Source organism: Elephas maximus, chromosome 3 (genome assembly GCF_024166365.1).
Source record: "Elephas maximus indicus isolate mEleMax1 chromosome 3, mEleMax1 primary haplotype, whole genome shotgun sequence".
In the NCBI taxonomy this organism is placed as follows: Eukaryota; Metazoa; Chordata; class Mammalia; order Proboscidea; family Elephantidae; genus Elephas; species Elephas maximus.
In genome coordinates this window covers 205,757,092-205,781,419 of record NC_064821.1, presented here as the reverse complement: position 1 = coordinate 205,781,419, position 24,328 = coordinate 205,757,092, and the positions used below count along the sequence as shown (strand labels likewise).

Below are 24,328 nucleotides of genomic sequence, written 5' to 3'. Positions count from 1 at the left end.
CATAGTGACCCTATAAGACAGAGTAGAACTGCCCATAGTGTTTCCAAGGAGCACCTGATAATAATAAGGGGCATGTGAATTGTAGAGCCTGGGAAGTCCTTCTTTTAAACCTAGAACTGCTCTGATTCTTTCTTAGAAAATTAGGTCCAGTTTTGGCTCCTGCATTTTTTAAAAAGAATGTGGAGAAACAGGAGCAATAAAAAGCTGAGTGATAAAAAAGAGGAGGAAAGGAGCTTTTAGAGGAATTTCTCGATGAGTTGGTACCATTTACCCTGGCAAAGAGAAAGTCAAAAAGTGAGTCAGTTTCTCATCATATGCTGTGAGGGTCATTTCCCACAGGCTGTGGGATGGCCTTTCCTTTACCACCATCATTTCTGGCCTTGATTTATAGAATTTAGGGGCTCAGTTTGGAGACTTTCTTGAGGAGAACAATGATAAAATCATGGAACTAAGAGAGACTGTGGAATTTATGTCCCTAGAGAGTTGGATAGATACAAAGAGATGGGATTAGGTTGGATCTGAATTCACCTACTGGGGACCAGGGGTTAGGGCCTGTTGCCCTTTTAAGGTACACAATGTTATAGCTGCAACAGACCCTTGGTATTCTCTAACATAACACATTCATTGCCTGAAAGATGAAACGGAGGTTCAGAGAGGCTAGGGGCCTGCCCATACTTACACAATTGAGCTAAAGGCAGCACTTTTATACGACCAGGACTCTCTGATTCCCAGGCCACCAAACAATCTTTGGGATTCTGAGCAAGTCTATTCCCATGGTTTCTGGTCAAATATGTTTAGTTTCAAGGCTAGAAAATGGATTGTCTTTGAGGAAATTTGTGTGCAGCGGTTCACATCCTTGAGCCCCGTGTGGTGTTTATTAATATAATTAGCCAAGCATCCTGGAGGCAGTACAGAGGGGCTAGAGGTGAACCTGGGAGGTAACTTCAGGCAGGCTACCTAACTTCTCTGTGCCTTATAGTACCTGATTAAGGGTTGTTGTGAGGACTAAGTGAAATATAACCTACGTAAAGTGTTGAGCATAATCCCCTGACACAGAGAAAGAGCTCCACAATTTTAGCTATTGTAGCAAATGCATGGTAAGTGTATGGTGAGTGAATGGACACAATCCTGTTGTAAGGCAGGAGTTCGGTACCATTTTAGATCAACCAATGTCCCCTGGATGTGCCCTGATGTACAGAGTGACAGTAGCCCAGAATGTCTGCCACATAGAGGGTATCCTCCAATAACAGATACATAACTCTTCACTTAGGACAGCAAGATCTACGTACAGAGAGGACACATGTCCGGCAAAGGGGCTCTCAATGGCAAAATCAGAATTGGAATCTAATGTTCTGAACCCAAGGCTTGAACGCTGTTTTCTTTGAGTGTTACAAATATGTAGAAGAAATCAGTAGAGAACCACCAAAAAACTTAATTTAGTTTGCTTTTCTCCATGTTTTAAGATATTTTTAACACAAATAAAAGTCCATTAGCCCATCATTTAAAAAAATGAATATAAGAAACATTCAACTTTATCTACTAAATTCAACTGATAATAATAATAATAAAAACATACAGTTCTTGCATGATGTCAGTGAATGAAGGCTGACAAAGTGGACAGAAAGAAAGGACGAGAGAAGAAGAGAGACAAGGAGAGGAAGGAAGAGGCCAAATAGGGAAATGGAGAAAAGACTAAAGACAAGCCCAAGGGAGTAAAGAGAGACAAAGTGAAGGGGAAAGTAACCACTTTTTACTGAACTTTATAATTGTTTTATTTAATCCTCACAAACTCAGTTAAGTACTATAATTTCTACTTTACAGATAGGGAAGCTAGGCTAAGTAGTGTGTCTGATGTAATTTAGCTAGTAAATGGTAGAGCTACATTTTTTTAAAAAATAGTTTTTATTGTGCTTTAAGTGAAAGTTTACAAATCAAGTCAGTTACATATAAGCTTATATACACCTTACTCCATACTCCCACTTACCCTCCCCCTAATGAGTCAGCCCGCTCCCTCCTTCCAGTCTCTCCTTTCGTGACAATTTTGCCAGTTTCTAACCCTCTCTACCCTCCTATCTCCCCTCCAGACAGGAGATGCCAACACAGTCTCAAGTGTCCACCCGATACAAGTAGCTCACTCTTCACCAGCATCTCTCTCCAACCCATTGTCCAGTCCCTTCCATGTCCGATGAGTTGTCTTCGGGCATGGTTCCTGTCCTGGGCCAACATAAGGTTTGGGGACCATGACCGCCGGGATTCTTCTAGTCCCAGTCAGACCATTAAGTCTGGTCTTTTTATGAGAATTTGGGGTCTGCATCCCACTGTTCTCCTGCTCCCTCAGGGGTTCTCTGCTGTGCTCCCTGTCAGGGCAGTCATTGGTTGTGGCCGGGCACCATCTAGTTCTTCTGGTCTCAGGATAATGTAAATCTCTGGTTCATGTTGGCCTTTCTGTCTCTTGGGCTCATAGTTATCGTGTGACCTTGGTGTTCTTCATTCTCCTTTGATCAGGTGGGTTGAGACCAATTGATGCATCTTAGATGGCCGCTTGTTAGCATTTAAGACCCCAGACGCCACACTTCAAAGTGGGATGCAGAATGTTTTCATAATAGAATTATTTTGCCAATTGACTTAGAAGTCCCCTTAAGCCATAGTCCCCAAACCCCCGCCCTTGCTCCGCTGACCTTCGAAGCATTCAGCTTATCCCAGAAACTTCTTTGTTTTTGGTCCAGTCCAGTTGAGCTGACCTACCCTGTATTGAGTATTGTCCTTCCCTTCACCTAAAGTAGTTCTTATCTACTAACTAATCAGTAGGTAACCCTCTCCCACCCTCCCTCCCCGCCTCGTAACCACAAAAGTATGTGTTCTTCTCAGTTTATACTATTTCTCAAGATCTTATAATAGTGGTCTTATACAATATTTGTCCTTTTGCCTCTAATTAATTTCACTCAGCATAATGCCTTCCAGATTCCTCCATGTTATGAAATGTTTCACAGATACGTCACTGTTCTTTATCGATGCATAGTATTCCATTGTGTGAATATACCATAATTTATTTATCCATTCCTCCGTTGATGGACACCTTGGTTGCTTCCATGTTTTTGCTATTGTGAACAGTGCTGCAATAAACATGGGTGTGCATATATCTGTTTGTGTGAAGGCTCTTATTTCTCTAGGGTATATTCCGAGGAGTGGGATTTCTGGGTTGTATGGTAGTTCTATTTCTAACTGTTTAAGATAACGCCAGATAGATTTCCAAAGTGGTTGTACCATTTTACATTCCCACCAGCAGTGTATAAGAGTTCCAATCTTTCCGCAGCCTCTCCAACATTTATTATTTTGTGTTTTTTGGATTAATGCCAGCCTTGTTGGAGCAAGATGGACTCTCATCGTAGTTTTACTTTGCATTTCTCTAATGGCTAATGATCGAGAGCATTTTCTCATGTATCTGTTAGCTGCCTGAATATCTTCTGTAGTGAAGTGTGTGTTCATATCCTTTGCCCACTTTTTGATTGGGTTGTTTGTCTTTTTGTGGTTGAATTTTAACAGAATCATATAGATTTTAGAGATCAGGCGCTGGTCAGAGATGTCATAGCTGAAAATTTTTTCCCAGTCTGTAGGTGGTCTTTTTACTCTTTTGGTGAAGTCTTTAGATGAGCATAGGTGTTTGATTTTTAGGAGCTCCCAGTTATCTGGTTTCTCTTCGTCATTTTTGGTAATGTTTTGTATTCTGTTTATGCCTTGTGTTAGGGCTCCTAACATTGTCCCTATTTTTTCTTCCATGATCTTTATCGTTTTAGTCTTTATGTTTAGGTCTTTGATCCACTTGGAGTTAGTTTTTGTGCATGGTGTGAGGTATGGGTCCTGTTTCATTTTTTTGCAAATGGATATCCAGTTATGCCAGCACTATTTGTTAAAAAGACTATCTTTTCCCCAGTTACTGGGCCTTTGTCAAATATCAGCTGCTCATATGTGGATAGATTTATGTCTGGGTTCTCAATTCTGTTCCATTGGTCTATGTGCCTGTTGTACCAGTACCAGGCTGTTTTGACTACTGTGGCTGTATAATAGGTTCTAAAATCAAGTAGAGTGAGGCCTCCCACTTTCTTCTTCTTTTTCAGTAATGCTTTACTTATCCGAGGCTTCTTTCCCTTCCATATGAAGTTGGTGATTTGTTTCTCCATCACCTTAAAAAATGTCATTGGAATTTGGATCGGAAGTGCATTGCATGTATAGATGGCTTTTGGTAGAATAGACATTTTTACTATGTTAAGTCTTCCTATCCATAAGCAAGGTATGTTTTTCCACTTAAGTAGGTCCTTGTTAGTTTCTTGTAGTAGTACTTTGTAGTTTTCTTTGTATAGGTCTTTTACATCTTTGGTAAGATTTATTCCTAAGTATTTTATCTTCCTGGGGGCTACTGTGAATGGTATTGATTTGGTGATTTCCTCTTCGATGTTCTTTTTGTTGATGTAGAGGAATCCAAGTGATTTTTGTATGTTTATCTTATAACCTGAGACTCTGCCGAACTCTTCTATTAGTTTCAGTGGTTTTCTGGAGGATTCCTTAGGGTTTTCTGTGTATAAGATCATGTCATCTGCAAATAGAGATCATTTTACTTCCTCCTTGCCAATCCGGATGCCCTTTATTTCTTTGTCTAGCCTAATTGCTCTGGCTAGGACCTCTAGCACAATGTTAAATAAGAGCTGTGATAAAGGGCATCCTTGTCTGGTTCACGTTCTCAAGGGAAACGCTTTCAGGCCCTCTCCGTTTAGGGTGATGTTGGCTGTTGGCTTTGTATAGATGCCCTTTATTAAGTTGAGGAATTTTCCTTCTATTCCTATTTTGCTGAGAGTTTTTATCATGAATGGGTGTTAGACTTTGTCAAATGCCTTTTCTGCATCAGTTGATAAGATCCTGTGGTTTTTGTCTTTTGTTTTATTTATATGGTGGATTACATTAATGGTTTTTCTAATATTGAACCAGCCTTGCACACTTGGTATAAATCCCACTTGGTCGTGGTGGATTATTTTTTTGATACATTGTTGAATTCTATTGGCTAGAATTTTGTTGAGGATTTTTGCATCTATGTTCATGAGGGATATAGGTCTGTAATTTTCTTTTTTTGTGATGTCTTTACCTGGTTTTGGTATCAGGGATATGGTGGCTTCATAGAATGAGTTAGGTAGTATTCCATCATTTTCTATGCTTTGAAATACCTTTAGTAGTAGTGGTGTTAACTCTTCTCTGAAAGTTTGGTAGAACTCTGCAGTGAAGCCGTCCAGGCCAGGGCTTTTTTTTGTTGGAAGTTTTTTGATTACCTTTTCAATCTTTTTTTTTTTTGTTATGGGTCTATTTAGTTGTTCTACTTCTAACTGTGTTAGTTTAGGTAAAAAAAAAAAAAAAAGTTTAGGTAGGTAGTGTTTTTCTTGGAATTCATCCATTTCTTCTAGGTTTGCAAATTTGTTAGAGTACAATTTTTCGTAATAATCTGGTATGATTCTTTTAATTTCAGTTGGGTCTGTTGTGATGTGGCCCATCTCGTTTCTTATTCGGGTTATTTGTTTCCTTTCCTGTATTTCTTTAGTCAATCTGGCCAATGGTTTATCAATTTTGTTAATTTTTTCAAAGAACCAGCTTTTGGCTTTGTTAATTCTTTCAATTGTTTTTCTGTTCTCTAATTCATTTAGTTCAGCTCTAATTTTTATTATTTGTTTTCTTCTGGTGCCTGATGGATTCTTTCGTTGCTCGCTTTCTATTTGTTCAAGTTGTAGGGCCAGTTCTCTGATTTTGGCTCTTTCTTCTTTATGTATGTGTGTATTTATCAATATAAATTGACCTCTGAGCACTGCTTTTGCGGTGTTCCAGAGGTTTTGATAGGAAGTGTTTTCATTCTTGTTGCATTCTATGAATTTCTTTATTCCCTCCTTAACGTCTTCTATAACCCAGTCTTTTTTGAGCAGGGTATTGTTCAGTTTCCAAGTGTTTGATTTCTTTTCCCTAATTTTTCTGTTATTGATTTCCACTTTTTTGGCCTTATGGTCTGAGAAGATGCTTTGTTATATTTCGATGTTTTGGATTCTGCAAAGGTTTGTTTTATGACCTAATATGTGGTCTATTCTAGAGAATGTTCCATGTGCGCTAGAAAAAAAAAGTATACTTTGCAGCAGTTGGGTGGAGAGTTCTGTATAAGTCAATGAGGTCAAGTTGGTTGATTGTTGTAAGTAGGTCTTCCGTGTCTCTATTGAGCTTCTTACTGGATGTCCTGTCCTTCTCTGCAAGTGGTGTGTTGAAGTCTCCTCCTATAATTGTGGAGGTGTCTATCTCACTTTTCAGTTCTGTTAAAATTTGTTTTATGTATCTTGCAGCCCTGTCATTGGGTGCATAAATATTTAATATGTTTATATCTTCTTGGTGTATTGTCCCGTTAATCATTACGTAGTGTCTTACTTTATCCTTTGTGGTAGATTTAAGTTTAAAGTCTATTTTGTCAGAAATTAATATTGCTACTCCTGTTCTTTTTTGGTTGTTGTTTGCTTGATATATTTTTTTCCATCCTTTGAGTTTTAGTTTGTTTGTGTCTCTAAGTCTAAGGTGTGTCTCTTGTAGGCAGCATATATACGGATCATGTTTCTTTATCCAGTCTGAGACTCTCTGTCTCTTTATTGGTGCATTTAGTCCATTTACATTCAGTGTAATTATAGATAAGTATGTGCTTAGTGCTGTCATTTTGCTGCCTTTTTGTGTGTGTTGTTGACAATTTCATTTTTCCACTTACTTTTTTGTGCTGAGATGTTTTTCATTGTAAATTGTGTGTTCCTCATTTTCATAGTAGTTGAATTTATGTTTGCTGAGTCATTATGTTTTTCTTGGTTTTTATTTTGAGTTATGGAGTTGTTATACCTCTTTGTGGTTACCTTAATATTTACCCCTGTTTTTCTAAGTAAAAACCTAACTTGTATTGTCCTATATCGCCTTGTTTCCCGCTCCATATGGCAGTTCTATGCCTCCTGTATTTAGTTCCTCTTTTTGATTATTGTGATATTTTACATATTGACTTTAATGATTCCCTGTTTTGAGCATTTTTTTCTTTTTAAAATTAATCTTAATTTGTTTTTGTGATTTCCCTATTTGAGTTGATATCAGGATGTTCTGTTCTGTGACCTTGTGTTGTGCTGGTATCTGATATTATTGATTTTCTGACCAAACAATTTCCTTTATTATTTCTTGTAGCTTTGGTTTGGTTTTCGCAAATTCTCTAAGCTTGTGTTTATCTTTAAGTGTTTTAATTTCACCTTCATATTTGAGAGAGAGTTTTGCTGGATATATGATCCTTGGCTGTCAGTTTTTCTCCTTCAGTGCTCTATATATGTCATCCCATTGCCTTCTTGACTGCATGGTTTCTGCTGAGTAGTCTGAACTTATTCTTATTGATTCTCCTTTGTAGGAGACCTTTCTTTTATCCCTGGCTGCTTTTAAAATTTTCTGTTTTATCTTTGGTTTTGGCAAGTTTGATGATAATATGTCTTGGTGATTTTCTTTTTGGATCAATCTTAAATGGGGTCCGATGAGCATCTTGGATAGATATCCTTTCGTCTTTCACGATGTCAGGGAAGTTTTCTGCCAACAGATCTTCAACTATTCTCTCTGTATTTTCTGTTATCCCTCCCTGTTCTGGGACTCCAATCACACGCAAGTTATTCTTCTTGATAGAGACATGATTCTTCGGGTTTCTTCATTTTTTTTAGTTCTTTTATCTGATTTTTTTTTCAGCTATATTGGGGTCCGTTCCCTTGTCCTCCAGGTCCCCCACTCTGCATTCCAATTGTAGAGCTACATTTTGAAAAAGATTTCTTAGACTCCAAGGTACATGGTTTTTGCTCTTCTTGCTTCCATTTTCTCCCCTGTTCATCTCCTTTCTGTTTTTTTTTTCCTCATCCACCTTATTTATTTATTCTTTTTTCCCTTTCTTCTTTTCTCCTTCTTCCCTTCCCTCTCTCCCTCGCTTTCGACCATGGAATAACATTTTCATCTTGAGGTGTCTGGCGTATCTCTATGAGCGACTTTGGTGTAGAAGCCACGTCCTTGCAGTCATCCCTTCTCTGACCCACCTTGAGAGATCGATGATATTGCTCACTTAACAAACTAGTTGCCCAGCATCCCTGTTCCAGTTCATTCTGTAGCCTACATGGCTCTTTCTCCCTCAGAGAGTAGAAGGTGCTGTTGCAAGTGGATTGTGGGGATGAAGGGGGAGAAGCTGAGAGGTTGAATTTGCTCGTGGAGTAGCTGTCACTGACCACTGAGTTCCAGTTCAGCCACCTGCTTACAGTGTAGTTTTCTTGACTCTTGGAATTAAAGCAATGCATTCTCATATTGAATTCTGCTAATCGCTGTTGGGAATGAGAAGATGGAAACCACAGCCTTCTAGATGATGGAAACTAAGCCAACAGAGACTGTTCTCCCAATGAAAACGGCAGAATTTTGGAGGGGGCTTGCCTTAACAGTGGAGCACTAGTGGTACAGCGGTTAAGCATTCAGCTGCTACCTGGAAGGTCAGCGGTTCAAACCTATGGAAGAAAGATGTGTCAATCTGCTTCCATAAAGGTTACAGTCTGGGAAACTCTATGGGGCGGTTCTACTCTGTCCTACAGGGTCACTAGGAGTCAGAATTGACTCGACGGCAATGGGTTTGGTTTTGACTGCCTTAACATCCTAATGTACAGACCCAGAGAGGCCTAAGAGTTGCAGTATACTTAATGTACAGACCCAGAGAGGCCTAAGAGTTGCAGTATACTTTGATGAAAACCCTAAATTTTGAAAGGTTGAAATAATTCCAACCTACAATCTTTGCTTATTTACCCTCCCCCATACCCAAATCGGCCACAGATTCTGAAATGTCATCTGGGTGACATCACTCCACCCTTTCACTTACCCAGGTACTGACAGCTGACTCCCCAAAGGTTTTCCCTGACAAGTTGGATCAGGTGATGCTGTGTTCAGGCTGGTGTACTAGGGGCAGACCTAATGGGACGTGAATGCCACGGATGATGCACAGGGCCTGACAGAGGGAGTTTTTACAGTAATGCACTTGCTACTTAACCATTGCATGCTCACAGCTTACTAGAGGCAGCAGGCAGAGGAAAAGTGTGGGAGACTGCAGGGATAGAAAGGAGTCGCTGATTTGTTAGGCGAGAGGGAGGCTGAGGTCAGGACATGAGGTTATGAAAGCTTAAAATGCAAACTTCTTAGAGTGGTTGCCATAATGAACTGGAAAGTGTATGGACTAAAGAACCCCTAGTTCTGCACAGACTTAAGCAAGTAGCTTTGTTTTCCTTGCTTCATCTGCCAACTGTATAACATCCCTGGTTCAGTACTATGGTGATACCCATTTTACAGAAGAGGAAGTTGAGGCTTAGTCAGGTTAACTAATTTTCCCATGGTTGTCCTGGTAATCTCTTCATGTCTTTCCGCATGCCAGCTGTGCAAGAAGAGAGGCAGAGGAGCCGGGAGCGGGCCGAGAGTGAGGCAGAATCAGCCAGCAATGGCCATGAAGACATGCCTGTGGAGAGGATTCTAGAAGCTGAACTTGCTGTTGAACCAAAGACAGAATCCTATGGTGACATGAATATGGAGAACTCCGTATGTGACCTTAGACCTCCATTCATCTTCCATTTCTTGGATGGGGTTGGAGATGGGGGAGGAGGTCTATTGGAGCCCCAGGTCCTGTCCCTCAGAGAACTCTGCTCCTTTTTCAGACGAATGACCCTGTCACCAACATATGCCATGCTGCCGATAAGCAGCTTTTCACCCTCGTTGAATGGGCCAAGCGCATCCCCCACTTCTCTGACCTCACCTTGGAGGACCAGGTCATTCTGCTCCGAGCAGGTAAAGTTTATTGGAATTCCTTGATTTCTGGGACAGTCACCCGGGCTGCTATTTGAAATTACGCTTGGGATCCTAAAAACAAGCAACCTGCACACCATGTTGATGATGGGAGGACACTATCCAGGGTTATTCTCTTTTGTATTTTTTATAGGCTTTTAAATGTGTATAATCCTCCCAAAAAACTTTCATTCCCCAATGAAATATCGTTTGTTAATGGAGGAGCAGGACTTTTTTTCCACACAAGTTTACATGTAATTTTCAAAGGCTGTTAAATCATTTGTATTGAAGCTAATCTCGGGCAGTGCCTCATAATTGTTCTGAAATTGGCAAATAGCAATATTCCCAATTCACAGATGAGATAAGGGAAGCTAAGACTTGCTCACCCTCGTACTACATAAATTCCAAGCTTCCTTCCTATTTTAAGATTCTATGTACTATATTCTCTCCTGCCTCCCATTTCTGGAACACTGTGCAGTCCGTTGACATATACCATATCTCCTCTTTGTCACTGAGCCAGCGGGGAAATTTCGTGAAGATTGGCTAAGCACTGGAACCTGTCCCCTCATCTCCTCCCCTGTTAGATAACAGGCAATTGCTCAGTATTCACAGGAAGGAGCTATTTAGACAATGCCAGAGAAATAAAACTGGATCGTCAGGTCCTGGGGGCAGAGGCTGTAAGGTATACTAGATTTATCTACCATGGGAGCCTACATAGTTACTATTACCTGTTAAGAAGTGTTCAATCTATATTTGTTGATTGACTGGAAAAAAAAAAAAAAAAAGAGTCCTTGCCCTCAAGCTGCCATCCTGGGCTTCACTGGAGACACTATGGGGGGGCAGGCTGACTACAGGTCAGGAGACTCAAGTTTTATCCTTGGTTTCTTCACTGATTAGGTGCATCTTCTTGAAGTAGTTCTTAACCCCCCTTGATTTCCAATTTTCCTTTTATTTTATTGTGCCATCGAGTTGCTTCTGACTCATGGTGACCCCATGTGTGTCAGAGTAGACCTGTGCTCCACAGGGTTTTCATGGCTGACTTTTCAGAAGTAGATTTTCAGGACTTTCTTCCAAGGAACCTCTGGGTGGAATCGAACCTCCAGCCTCTTGGTTAGCAACCAAGTGCATCGACTGTTTGCACCACCCAGGGACTCCTTCTACTACATGGGGATAATAATACCTGCACTGATGATTATCAATGAAGGAAGAACATGGCTGATTCTCCCTCAAGCCCTCCTTATCCTTGCAGGGTGGAATGAGTTGTTGATCGCCTCCTTCTCCCACCGCTCGGTTTCCGTGCAGGATGGCATCCTTCTCGCCACGGGTTTACACGTCCACCGGAGCAGTGCTCACAGTGCTGGGGTCGGCTCCATCTTTGACAGGTGTCTCCTCTCTGCCTCCAGTGGGGTGTTTGTGTGTGTGTGTGTGTGTGCGCGCGCACGCCTGTGCTGGGATGTGGAATGGACAGCCCAAACAACTGCACGTGGCTAGAAGCAGAGACATTAAGCACATGAGAATATGAACCTAGGGACTGAGAGAGAGACAATAATAGAAAGGCTGAAATTACAAGGAGATAGAGCCAGTTAGGGGCCAGCATAGTTTCTGGGTAGGTGAGAGAACCTGTTATCCCTATGAGTTTCCATAGTAGAGAATGGCTCATTGATATTAGCTGAGGGGTGGAACTGCTTATCCTAGGGGCTAGGGATGGGGAAGAGGGTCCCAAATCTGCCTTTAGGAGGCCAAGCAAGATGGGCTGGACTCAGTACCAGGATTCCTGGGGGAGGCCTGTAGCAGGATCAGACCCACCTCCATGGGGCAGCCACTCCCTCAGCCTGGTATTCTGTGTCTTAAAAGCTGCAAAAGTAAAATTAATCCATCTCATGTAAAAAGCTGAATGAAATGAATAAAGATTAATGACTTGGGATGAAGGGATAGAGAACTGGTGAAGAGGAAGGTAAGGCTGAGAATAGTCTCTCTGTCCAATGCCAGAGTCCCATGTCCCCTTTCCACCTCCATCATAAATGTGCATGTCCACCTAAGATGTCTCTACTCCATTCTGCCCTTTCCCACCGTCTGTTCCACACCACACAGAGACTAATACAGGCCATTGAAATGATACCCCCCAACCCTTCATGGTGCCTGGAGATTTCTATCCTCTGCTGAATGCCGCCCTTTGCTGGGCTCTTCTGGGCATGCAGCGCCCTTACCTTGCTTTCCATGCCCCATTTCTACTAATTTCCAAGTCCTCTCCAATGCCTTTCTAGTCTCCCCTCAGACTTCAGTGTCTCCTTGGTGTTGCCCTGGGCTTTTCGTTATTGCTTGTTGTTTCTGCATTTGAAATGTGAGCTCCTTGAGATCAGGGGCTACATCTTATCTCTTACCCCTACCTCGTTCTTGTGCATCATTTGGAAAGTGGGGTGGGTGCATATTAAATGTTGGTTTAGTTCATTTTATCGGCACTTGGCCTGGTACTCATGATTGTCTCATCACCTGCCCTTGTTTCCTGAGAACAGAGTTCTGACGGAGCTGGTTTCCAAAATGAAAGATATGCAGATGGACAAATCGGAGCTGGGCTGCCTGCGAGCCATTGTGCTATTTAACCCAGGTGACTGCATGGTGCTTAGTGCTTCTCCACGGCCTCCGATATCTTATGCTCTTTGCTCCCTTAGCTCAGCTGAGACAGAGAAGGCAGGGCCAGGCATCTTGTCCCTGGAGAGGACACAGAGTCATCTACTCATGGCCTCTACTCTGAAAGCCATCTTGAAAAGTGTTTTGGATGGGTGTGCAGTGTGCATATTTGGGCAAGTGGGGAAGGTGAGAGATGTCAATGGTCTCAGGGTATTGGAGGTGGTACAAATAGTCAGATCCTAGATGTATTTTTAGGTAATCCAGTGGGATTTGCTGATGGTTTGGACATAGATTTGCAAGAAAGAGAAGAGTTAAGTATTAACTCTCAGGGTTTTTTGTTTTGTTTTGTTTCCCCCAAATAATTGGGAAGATGGAGTTTTCATTTACTGAGATGGGGAAAACTCCAGGGGTAGCAAGTTCTGAGGGTGGGTGGGTAGAGATCAGGGTTTCGTCTGTGGATCTTAAAGTCCAAGATGGAGAGTAGGTAAACAAGAATAGTTGCCCAGGAAGCAATTTCTTACGTGAGTCTGGAGTTAGGAGAGAAGCCAGGACCAGAAATAGACATTGGAGATCTGTCAGCCTATACTTGGCATGTAAGGCCATGAGTCTGGGTCAGATCATCTAAGGAGTGAGTATATTTTGAATAGGGAAGAAGGCTGAAGGCCGAACCCTGCCTGGGGCATCCCAGGATTTCGAGGTGGGGAGAGAAGGAAAAGCTGGCAAAGGAAGCTATGAAGAGGCCTCAGTAAAAGAGGGACAGAACCAGAAGAGAGGCCTGGAGGCCCAGGGAAGAAAAGTATTTCAAGAAGGAGGAACTGGCCAGCTTTGTCAAATGCTGCTGTGGGTCAAGAAAGATGCGTTTGCAGAATCAGATATTAATTTACACATGGATCTTATCTCCTAAATTAAGCAGTTAGTTCATTGATGGAGGACATATGCTGGTTCAGTTTTTGTACCTCATCTCATGCCTCAGTCTATGCTCAGTACATAGTAGACATGCAATAAATGTGTGAAGGTAATATTTCTAGAATGTCCTGGGTAAAATGCAATTCTCAGCCTCAGAGTCAGTGGTGGGTTTGCTTGGCTATTAACAGAGTTTAAAATCATTGACCCAGAGTTTATTGGGTAGATTGGGGATAGAAAAAGAGGTAGGGGGACAGAGGACTGACTTTATTTCACAGCTGTGCCCATCCTTGCGTATCTGGTCACTCTACGGAAGGTGGCCAGAGTGAATGGGGCAGCCTCCGTGTGAGGGTATCTGCCTGAAGTGTGGAGCCAGAAGCTAAATCAGACATCTTTTTCAGATGCAAAGGGGCTGTCCAACCCATCTGAGGTAGAGGCTCTGCGAGAGAAGGTTTACGCCACCCTCGAGGCCTACACCAAGCAGAAGTATCCGGAACAGCCAGGCAGGTAAGGGAGTGCCGGAAGAACGGTAATAATAGCTGCGACCACTCCCACTTTCCCATTCATTCATTGAACACCTAATATGCAGCGGGCAGTGTCTAGATTTTTTCGAATGTTCTTTAATCCTCACAACAAGCTGAAAGCCACTTAAACATTATCTCCTAGAGGTCGGAGGCCATGTCTGTCTTGTTCACCATTCACCACTCTAGCATCAGCCCCTAAAGCTGTGCCTGATAAATAGTATGTACTCTATGAATGTTGAATGAATGAATGAATGAAAGAATGAATCTAGGTATCATTTTCTCCACTTTCTAACGAGGAACCCAGGCTCAGAAAAGTTAAGTAACTCGGCCAAGATCATAAAGATGGTAAGTGGTGGAGCTGGGGTGTGAATCCAGGTCTGCCTGACCTCAAAGAGCCTAAGCTTTGAAGTATGGCTGCACTGCTTTCTGGTTGGCCCCTATGGACAGACATCTCCATGCAGTAAAAAGTATAGGCTTCGGTAGGCAGGAGACGTGGCCGTTGATCCCCCGGAGCCATCCGTGTAGCCTCTGGCAAGGTGCTGGGTTTGGTCTGGGCTCCTCAATGGAAAATGAGGATGTTGGTTTAGATTTCTGAAGTCATAGAGAAGTACAGGTATTTCTGAGTCATTATAAAAAATATTCCCAAAAGTTTCCCCCAAATAAAACTTTTCCTGTTCCTCCCCTGTTAATTCAAGTTCTTCAAAGGAGAAAATATGATCCTCAAATCACACAGAAAACTGAAAATGAAACTTGAAAAAACTGCCTTAAAAACGCTCTTTTTACACGCTCTGATTCTCCCAAATGACTTTTATTCCTCTGTGAAGTCTAGTTTCCAGTAAGCTGATTATCCTGGATCATAAGCCAATATCTTCAATTGTGCAGAAGAGGCTGAGCTGTGTTGTTTTGTTTTGGCTTTTCAGCCTGAGGCTATAAATAAGTCCAAGTGAGTGGGTTTCAGCCCTTTGGTACAATGAATGGGCAGGCCTTGTGAGTTAGTTAGGGAGAAGAAGCTACAACAATAGACCTCCCAAATGCCAGTAATTTAATACAGGAGAAATTTATTTCTTGCTTACACATTGGTCCTGGGTGGGTGATCAGATCAGGAAGGTGGCTGTCTTCCATGCCATCATTCAGGGACACAGGCATCTCCCTTCTTGTGGCTCCACCATGTCCCAGAGCCACATTGTGTTTTCCATTCAGGTGGTGGAAGGAGAAAGAGCTAGAAGAGCACAGAGGACAGTGTATGAGGGCAAGACCTGGAAAGGCCTGGCACCCCCCCCTCACTTCCATTGGCTAAAATTTCATCATGTCACCCAGCTAGCGTTACAGGAGGCTGGGGGGTTGTATCCAGCTATGTGCCAATGAAGGGGGCAGCGAATGGATATTGGTGGACACGAGGTAGTCTTTTCTACACCTGTAATAGGTGAGATTGAAAGAGCTCTGCTCAAGATTTTAGGGCTTGGCTGCCATCATCAGCTCGGCCCCTGGCTGCTGTGAGCCCTGGACAAGCCATGTTAACTGAAAGCCCTGCAGTGGACGGTTAAGACCGAACCTCTAAACCACAGCTCTAATACAACACTAAACATGTTTACTGAGATCATATGTGCAGGGAATTAGGAACAAGCACTCTCACAGTCATTCTTTCCCCAGAATTGCTCTAGGTCCTGTTGTTTATCTTAAAAAGAAAATGTTCTAGTTTTTCCTAATTATAAAAGCAACGCATACTTTGGTAGTAGATCTGTATCTATTCCTACTTCTTTATCTCTGTGTATGTATGTATGTATGCATGTATGAACCTATCTATACCAAACCAACCAAACCCATTGCCATCGAGTAGATTTTGACTCATAGTGACCTACAGGACACAGTAGAACTGCCCCATAGGGTTTCCAAGGCTATAAATCATACAGAAGCAGGCTGCCATACTTTTCTCCTGCGGAGTCGCTGCTGGGTTGGAACCACCAACCTTTCAGTTAGCAGCCAAGCACTTAACCACTGGACCACCAGGGTGATAAGAGTTGATGGTAAACTTCGGGTGTTTCTTTCCGCTATGTCTATATGTCTCCAGTACAGCCAGCGTGTGTGTATGTATGCATAGAAGTATGTATGATATGCAGACACACAGATTAGTGTATTTTTTCCCTCAGTCATTCTAGGTATTTTATCAGGCATTTTATATTTTATTTAAACATAAGAACTTCTCATTTTCAATGGTTTCATGAAGTTTCACCATGTGGACATATCCTAATGTTTTTAGCCACTCCCCTGGTGACATTTAGGCTTTGTCTAATGGAGATCCCTGTAAAAGCATTAGAACCTGCTTTTTCTTGGGAAGGGGGCTTCCAGAGGTCTGGGTTCCCTCCAGGCACTGGGAAAAGATGCCAACCCTTGTTGCCTGGACTAGGGCAGAACCTGGGAGTGCAAACGGTACAGTGGCTGGGGCCTGCCATGTCACCTGGGCCTGTCCAGTGCAGCCTGTACAGGGTGACCTCTCCGACCAAGTAAGTGGTCAGCAGGTACAAAGGTGTCACATGGCCCAACCAGTCAATAACGATGCCGAAGGCTGGTCACTTCTGCTGTGCAGTACATAGTCGAAGAGGATCCTGGTAAGCCAGGTCAGATGCCCTTCTCGGCGGGGGATGCTGCCACTCGGTGGAGACTTTGCAGAAGTGCACTTTACAGGGGCCGAGGTCAGCTTCCTCTAGCGTGAAAGCTGAGATGAAAACTCAGGAGGGTGCAGAATTCTCACACGCGTTCTCTCACACTCACATGCACACAGTTTGCGCCTCCAAAGGCTGTGACTTCCCCTCTTGCTGTCAACAAGTGAGGGAGGCACGTGATGCTGCTCCCATGGCTGCAGCCCTAAAAGGGATGTTTCCATTAGTCCTGGTCTCAGTCCCTAAATCCAGGACAGACCATGAAGACAGTAGTATCCTGGCACATTTAGCATTTTACATATTGTAAAATGTCACCATTTGTGGAGTACAAAAGCCACGACCACCACCACCAACAACAAAACCCCAAAGCAGAAACATTTTCAGAGTTAGTCTCAGCCTGACTTTGTACTTTGTAGAGAAGCCATTTCCTTTGCCTAAACCCATAAAACTCTTCAACGGTGGAGCCACCATCAGGGGCTCAGCCTCTTTACTCCGAATCTAACTGCCTCTTAGTGCGTGGAGTTACCAGTCGGATGCCCTCGGTGCTTTATATTGAAACGATACTGAAGTGTTGTCTTGGGCTTGGCAGAGAACTTTAATTTTTTCATATAGAAAGGTGGTCCCACCTTTTGGGGTAATGCCACATTATTTTTTTTATGTTGCTACATTTCCTTAAAACATCACGTGGCATGAATATAGAATATATACATTTCCAAGGAACATTGCAATTTCAATTTGAAACTTTTTCATGAAATGATGTTGTGACGCCTAGCGCAGAGTGAACCCAAACCAGGGGTCTCTGATTTAGGGCCTTAGAGATGAACATGTTGTGGGCCCTGGAACTGTTCACAGGAAGCTGTGAGCAGAGCTGCTTGATGTACGGCCATCATTATTAACGTTAAAAGTAAGCTTCATTGGCAAGGAGGATTTTGAGAGATGAAGAAGGACGGGGTGAAAAGTGTCACAGATAAAGAGGCCTACCAGAACGTGCAGGGGCGAAATACTAATTCTTTTCCCCACTGTCCGCTCTTCCTTTTGTGAGCCACACAACTGAGATCCTCAATTATAGAAGAGTGTGTCTGTGTGCGCATATACTTCCGTGTAAGTGTGTGTGTGAATGTATTGTGAGTGTGAAAGTGTGTGTGTACACACATGTACGTGGTGGTCCATGTGAGTGTTCATGCATATATGCATAAGGGAATGTGAGGATGTGTGTGTAAGCATGTGTGTGTGCCTGTATGCATGAGGGTGTGCTTGTGTGAGTGTGTATGTGTGTGTGTATTGTCTCCCCAAATAGACATTGGGTTCCTCAGGGCAGAAACTACTGTTTTCTATCTCCTCTTCTTGACTTAAAAGTAGAAAAAACAAAAAACCTGTTGCCATCAAGTCGATTCTGACTCATAGCAACCCTACAGGACAGACTAGAACTGCCCCATTGAGTTTCCAAGGCTTTAATTTTTGTGGAGGTAGACTGCCACATCTTTCTCCCATGGAGCAGCTGGTGGGTTCAAACCACCAACCTTTCTTTTGGTTAGCAGCCAAGCGCTTAGCCACCACACCACTAGGGCTCTGTCTTAAAAGTAGACACAGTTTAATTAGTTCATGATAAAAATTGGTGAAGAGAGGTAACAAAAATTTGTTAACTGAGGTAAATTGAGATCATATTGCCTAAATAGCATAGTGGTTAAGAGCTATCGCCGCTAACCAAAAGGTCTGCAGTTCAAATCCACCAGCCACTCCCTGGAAACCCTATGGGGGCAGTTCTACTCTGTCCCATAGGGTTGCTATGAGTCAGAATGGACTCCATGGCACCTAACAACAACAAAGATACAGTAATGTGAGGAAATACCCAGTCTTATGAGGACTTCCTGAGAGTGGGGACTGCCTCTGTGCTCGCTCATCTGTTATCCCAGAGCCTATCCTAAAACCCAGCGCATGGTGGGTGCTCAAAATGCTCATCTAGCAGTGATCGCTATTCCATGTACACGTTGTGCCAAGGGCTGTTCTAAGTGCTTCAGCAAATCTTCATAACAATACTTCAGGGCATAGAAACAGGAAGGAACACCCAGCCAGTAAGGGGTGGAGACATGAGTCAAGATACACGATCTAGCTCTTCCTCTCAACCTCTAGGAATGAAGGCTGCTGAGGGCAATTCTAGGGCCTGGCCACAAGATTCAGAAGATTCTTAAGAGGTCACCTGGTACAGTTTCCACCTTTAAGATTAACTTATCCTCTAGACTGTCTGTGGGTGCCACAAATGGCTAAGCACTCAGCTACTAAGCAAAAGGTCGATGGTTCGAATCAACCCAGAGGCACCTTAGAAGGAAGGCCTAGCAATCTGCTTCCAAAAGATCACAGCCTTGAAAACTCTGTGGAGTGCAGTTCTACTCTGAAACCCATGGGGTTGCCATGAGTTGGATTCGGCTCCAAAACGACTGGTTGTCTAGTCCATTTCTGAAGCTCCTGGGGTTAAATATTCCCCCACTCCCTCAGTCCCCCTTCCAGGCTCTCCTCTCACAGATTGGTTGAAAAGACAAATGAACTTCCCCCTGCTAGTAGAGTCCCCGTGTCCTTCCCTGCTTCCTAATGCTTCCTTGGCCTTTCCACAGGTTTGCAAAGCTGCTGCTTCGCCTCCCAGCCCTGCGCTCCATTGGCTTGAAATGCCTGGAGCATCTCTTCTTCTTCAAGCTCATAGGGGACACACCCATTGACACCTTCCTCATGGAGATGTTGGAAACCCCACTGCAGATCACCTGAGCCTCACCAGCCACGGCCTCTCCACCCAGGATTACCCCTGGGCAGGCACGTGTGGACCCCCACCCTGCACACTTCCCTTTGTACACTTCCCTCCAGCTCCCATCCTGACCCCCTTCCAGTTCCCAAAATGTGATGCTTATAATAAAGGAAACCTTTCTACACTTGAGACTTTTATAGGTGGAGTTTTGTATAGATGTTAACATAACCTCTCTTTGCTATATAAGGGGCTGAGGGGTCTTTCTGGAAGTCCTTGGAAAACTAACCCATGGTTGTACATATAATTGGTTTAAATTATTTTTTCACTTGCCATGGAAAGCAAACAAACGAACAATAAAATAATATATATGATGTTGGCACTGCTTGGAGCACGGGGTGTGTTATTGTGCTGCAAGGAAGTTACCTCAGCTGCGGGAGGAGAGACTGTCAGGGTTGGGGCTGGGGAACACAGCTGGGATCCTGAGACTCTAAAATTCCACTGTTGGATGCCTGAATCTAAGCTGTCCTCCTCAGCCAGCTTGGCCCTGGGGAGAAGATGCTGTCTATTAGGGTCAGCTTGGTGTTTGTTTTTTGTTTTTCCCTGTCTAAGAATAACAAGCAGAAAGAGCCTTGCACCGACTGGGGGCAGTTGAGTACAAGGCCAACAGAAGATGGTTTCTAGATGAGAGAAAGTTCTTGGGTCCTGGAAGTTGGTGGGAGGTGGTAACAAAGAAATGACTTTGCTGTCATTAACCAACAACAATAGCAAAAAGACCAGCATACACCAACTTTATTTTCCTTGATTATTTAATGCTATAGAGCCAGTTCTTTTTTTTAAATTGTGTTTTAGGTGAAAGTTTACAGCATAAATTAGTTTTTCATTCAACAGTTTATACACAAATTGTTTTGTAACATTGGTTGCAGTCCCTGCAATGTGTAAGCACTCTTCCCCTTTTCCTTTACACCCTGGGTTGTCCGTGTCCATTCATCCAGTTTTCCTGCCTTCTAGTCTTTGCTTTTGGGCAGATGTTGCCCATTTGGTCTCGTGTACTTGATTGAACTAGGAAACATGTTCCTCATGTGTGTTATTATTTGTTTTATAGGCCTGTCTAATCTTTGGCTGAAAGGTGGACTTCAGGAGTGGTTTCAGTTCTAAGCGAGAAGAGTATCTGGGGACCATGGTCTCAGGGGTTCCTCCAGTCTCTGTCAGACCAGTCAGTCTGGTCTTTTTTTGTGAATTTGAATTTTGTTCTACATTTTTCTCTGGCTCTCCCTAGAGGCCTCTATTGTGATCCCTGTCAGAGCAGTGAGTGGTGGTAGCTGGGCACCACCTAGTTGTTCTGGGCGCAGGCTGGTGGAGGCTGTGGTTCATGTGGTCAGTTAGTCCTTTGGACTAATATTTTCCTTGTGTCTTTGGTTTTCTTCATTCTCCTTTGCTCCAGATGGAATGGGACCAATAGCTGTGTCTTAGATGGCCACTTGCAAGCTTTTAAGACCCCAGATGCTACTTACCAAAGTAGAATGTAGAACATTTTCTTTATGAACTGTGTTATGCTAGTTGACCTAGATGTTCCCCAAAACCGTGGTCCCCAGCCCTCAGCCCCAGTAACTCTATCCCTCAATGTGTTTGGATGCGTCTAGGAAGCTTCTATGACTCTGCCTCGGTCAAGTTGTGCATCCTTTCCCTATATTGTGTGTTGTCTTTCCCTTCACCAAAGTTAACTTTTCTACTAAATAGTGATTTCTCCTCCCTACTCCTCCCCTCTCACGTAACCATTGAAGATCGTTTTTATCTGGTCTCGTACAAGAAATCCTGGTGGTGTAGTGGTTAAGTGCTATGGCTGCTAACCAAGAGGTCAGCAGTTTGAATCTGCCAGGCGCTCCCTGGAAACTCTATCGGGCAGTTCTACTCTGTCCTATAGGGTCGCTATGAGTCGGGATTGACTCAATGGCAGTGGGTTAAGTCTTGGTTTGGTCTCATGCAATATTTGTTCTTTTGTGATTGACTTATTTCACTCAGCATAATGCCCTCCATATTCATCCATGTTGTGAGATGTTTCACGGATTCATCACTGTTCTTTGTGTAGTATCCCACTGTGTATCTACCATAATTTGTTTATCCGTTCATCTGCTGATGGGCACTTACTGTTTCCATTTTTTTGCTATTGTGAATAATGCTGCAATGAACATGGGTGTGCATATGTTAGAGCCAGTTCTTTGGAGTTCCTGGGTGATGCAGTTGGTTAAGCGCTCAACTACTAACTGAAAGGTTGGTGGCTGGAACGCACCCAGAAGCTCCTCAGAAGAAAGACCTGGCGATCTACTTCCAGAAGGTCATGGCCTTAAGGACCCTCTGGAGCACAGTCCCGCTCTGCACACACGGGGTCACCACAGTTCCGCTCTGCACACATGGGGTCACCACAGTTCCGCTCTGCACACACGGGGTCACCACAGTTCCGCTCTGCACACATGGGGTCACCACGAGTTTGAATCACCTGGGTGGCAACACACAACAACAACAGCTTGTTCTTTAAAAGGGAAGGGGAGAAAACCTCCTCCAGCTTCTAGCCCAGGATCTCGAGGTTTGCCTAGTGCTCCTGGAGGCCTACTGTTTGCTAGACAGTGAACTCCTCAAGGGTAGGGACTACGTCTTACTGACGTCGTGGCCAGCCTATGTAGCCTGTCTTCTTCAAGTCACTTTTCTGCCATCAGCAGAAACAGGACTTAACAGATACACAAATCTATGCTGACTACAATATTCATGGCTTCCCCTAGGGTTGTAGAGTGTAAAACCTGAACACCTGCATGTGGTAGCCCTGCTTACCCTTCATCATACCACCAGAACCTCACCCAGTGTTTGGCACACAGTTGTTGTTGTTGTTGTTAGGTGCCATCGAGTTGGTTCCAGCTCATAGCAACCCTATGCACAACAGAATGAAACACTGCCCCGTCCTGTGCCATCCTTACCGTCATTGTTATGCTTGAGCTCATCGTTACAGCTACTGTGTCAATCCACCTCATTGAGGGTCTTCCTCTTTTCCACTGACCCTGTACTTTGCCAAACATGATGTCCTTCTCCAGGGACTGATCCAAAGTATGTAAGACGCAGTCTCGCTATCCTTGCTTCCAAGGAGCATTCTGGCTGCACCTCTTCCAAGACAGATTTGTTCATTCTTTTGGCAGTCCATGATATATTCAATATTCTTCTCCAGCACTATAATTCAACGGTGTCAATTCTTCTTTGGTCTTCCTCATTCGGTACTTACACAGTAAATGTATGTTGTTGAATTAGGTCCCCAAATTGGAAATAATTCTTTAAATGGGAATGTGGATTGCTAGTGCCTCATTACCTATCAACAGCTTGTCCTCTCAGATCAGAACTTAAATCTCCAGTCCAAATTCATCCACCAATAATTATACAGCTCTGGAGAAAATAAAATCACTTAAAAAACAAACAAACAAAAGCCCAAACCTATTGCCTTCCTGTCAATTCCAACTCATAGCGACCTTATGTGACAGAGTAGAACTGCCTTATAGGGTTTCCAAGCCTGTAATTTTTATGTATATGTTCACCACACCTATTCAATGTGTATGCTGAGCAAATAAGCCAAGATGTTGGACTATGTGAAGTAGAACAGGCATGAGGATTGGAGGAAGACTCATTAACAACCTGTGCTATGCAGATGACACAACTTTGCTTGCTGAAAGTGAAAAAGACTTGAAGCACTTACTGATGAAGATCAAAGACCACAGCCTTCAGTATGGATTGCACCTCAGCATAAAAAAAACCAAAAATCCTCACAACTGGACCAATGAGCAACATCATGATAAACAGAGAAAAGATTGAAGTTGTCAAGAATTTCATTTTACTTGGGTCCACAATCAACACCCATGGAAGCAGCAGTCAAGAAATCAAAAGATGCATTGCTTTGGGCAAATCTGCTGCAAAGGACCTCTTTAAAGTGTTGAAAAGCAAAGATGTCACTCTGAAGACTAAGGTGCACCTGACCCAAGCTGTGGTGTTTTCAATCACCTCATATGCATGTGAAAGCTGGACAATGAATAAGGAAGACCGGAGAAGAACTGACGCCTTTGAATTATGGTGTTGGAGAAAAATATTGAATACACTATGGACTGCCAAAAGAATGAACAAATCTGTCTTGGAAGAAGTACAACCAGAATGCTTCTCAGAAGCAAGGATGGCGAGACTACATCTTACATACTTTGGACATGTCGTCAGGAGGGAGTCAGTCCCTGGAGAAGGACATCATGCTTGCTAAAGTAGGAAAAAAAAAAAAAAGTAGAGGATCATCAAAAAAGAGGGAGACCCTCAATGAAATGGATTGACACAGTGGCTGCAACTATGGGCTCAAGTTTGATTGTGAGGATGGCACAGGATCAGGCAGAGTTTCATTCTGTTGTACATATGGTTGCTATGAGTCAGAAATGACTCAACGGCACCTAACAATAACAACAACAATAATCTTTATGGAAGCCAACTGCCACATCTTTCTCCTGCAGAGAGGCTGGGGGGTTCAAACAACCAACCTTTCTGTTAGGAGCTGAGCACTTAACCACTGAGTCACAAGGGCTCCTAATGAAATCACTTTTTTACCGGGCAAATTTAGCTGTGGACCCCTTAGGCTTGGACATTAAACAATGCAATTAAAATCTTAATTCTGCTGAGGTTTTTGTTTTTTTCCTTTTTTTAAACATACATTATTTTGAATTATGATGAAAATGGTGGAGGGGGAACTAAACTTTAATTGTAGGAGCCCCAACCTTTCTCCCTCCGCTGGCAAATTTCACTGGAGCCATTCAGCTACCCTACTCTTAATGCATTTAGGACTTCCAGGGAAAATCACTGTCCTTCACCACTTGTAGTAATCCCACTTGCCATTCCAATCTTTGATCTTTTCCTCACTGAACCCTAGATCTTTTCTGGAGCAAAATTCGAGGCTGATCAAGGCCCAGCAGGGCCTCTTCACCCCCGTCGGGCATGGTGTC

General features: G+C 43.2%; 1 protein-coding gene across 2 annotated transcripts in view; it reads left to right on the top strand.

Annotated features, from left to right (window-relative positions):
• Positions 1 to 19,506, top strand: part of RXRG (retinoid X receptor gamma) — a 111,811-nt gene extending 92,305 nt beyond the window's left edge. For both annotated transcript variants that reach the window (XM_049881112.1, XM_049881110.1), the window contains exons 5-10: positions 9,473 to 9,633; positions 9,750 to 9,879; positions 11,126 to 11,258; positions 12,390 to 12,481; positions 13,809 to 13,914; positions 19,198 to 19,506. In XM_049881112.1, coding sequence (XP_049737069.1) covers positions 9,473 to 9,633; positions 9,750 to 9,879; positions 11,126 to 11,258; positions 12,390 to 12,481; positions 13,809 to 13,914; positions 19,198 to 19,345 — 770 coding nt within the window. In that variant the 3' untranslated portion in view covers positions 19,346 to 19,506. The remainder of the gene's footprint in view (positions 1 to 9,472; positions 9,634 to 9,749; positions 9,880 to 11,125; positions 11,259 to 12,389; positions 12,482 to 13,808; positions 13,915 to 19,197) is intronic.
• The last annotated feature ends 4,822 nt before the right edge of the window (positions 19,507 to 24,328 follow it).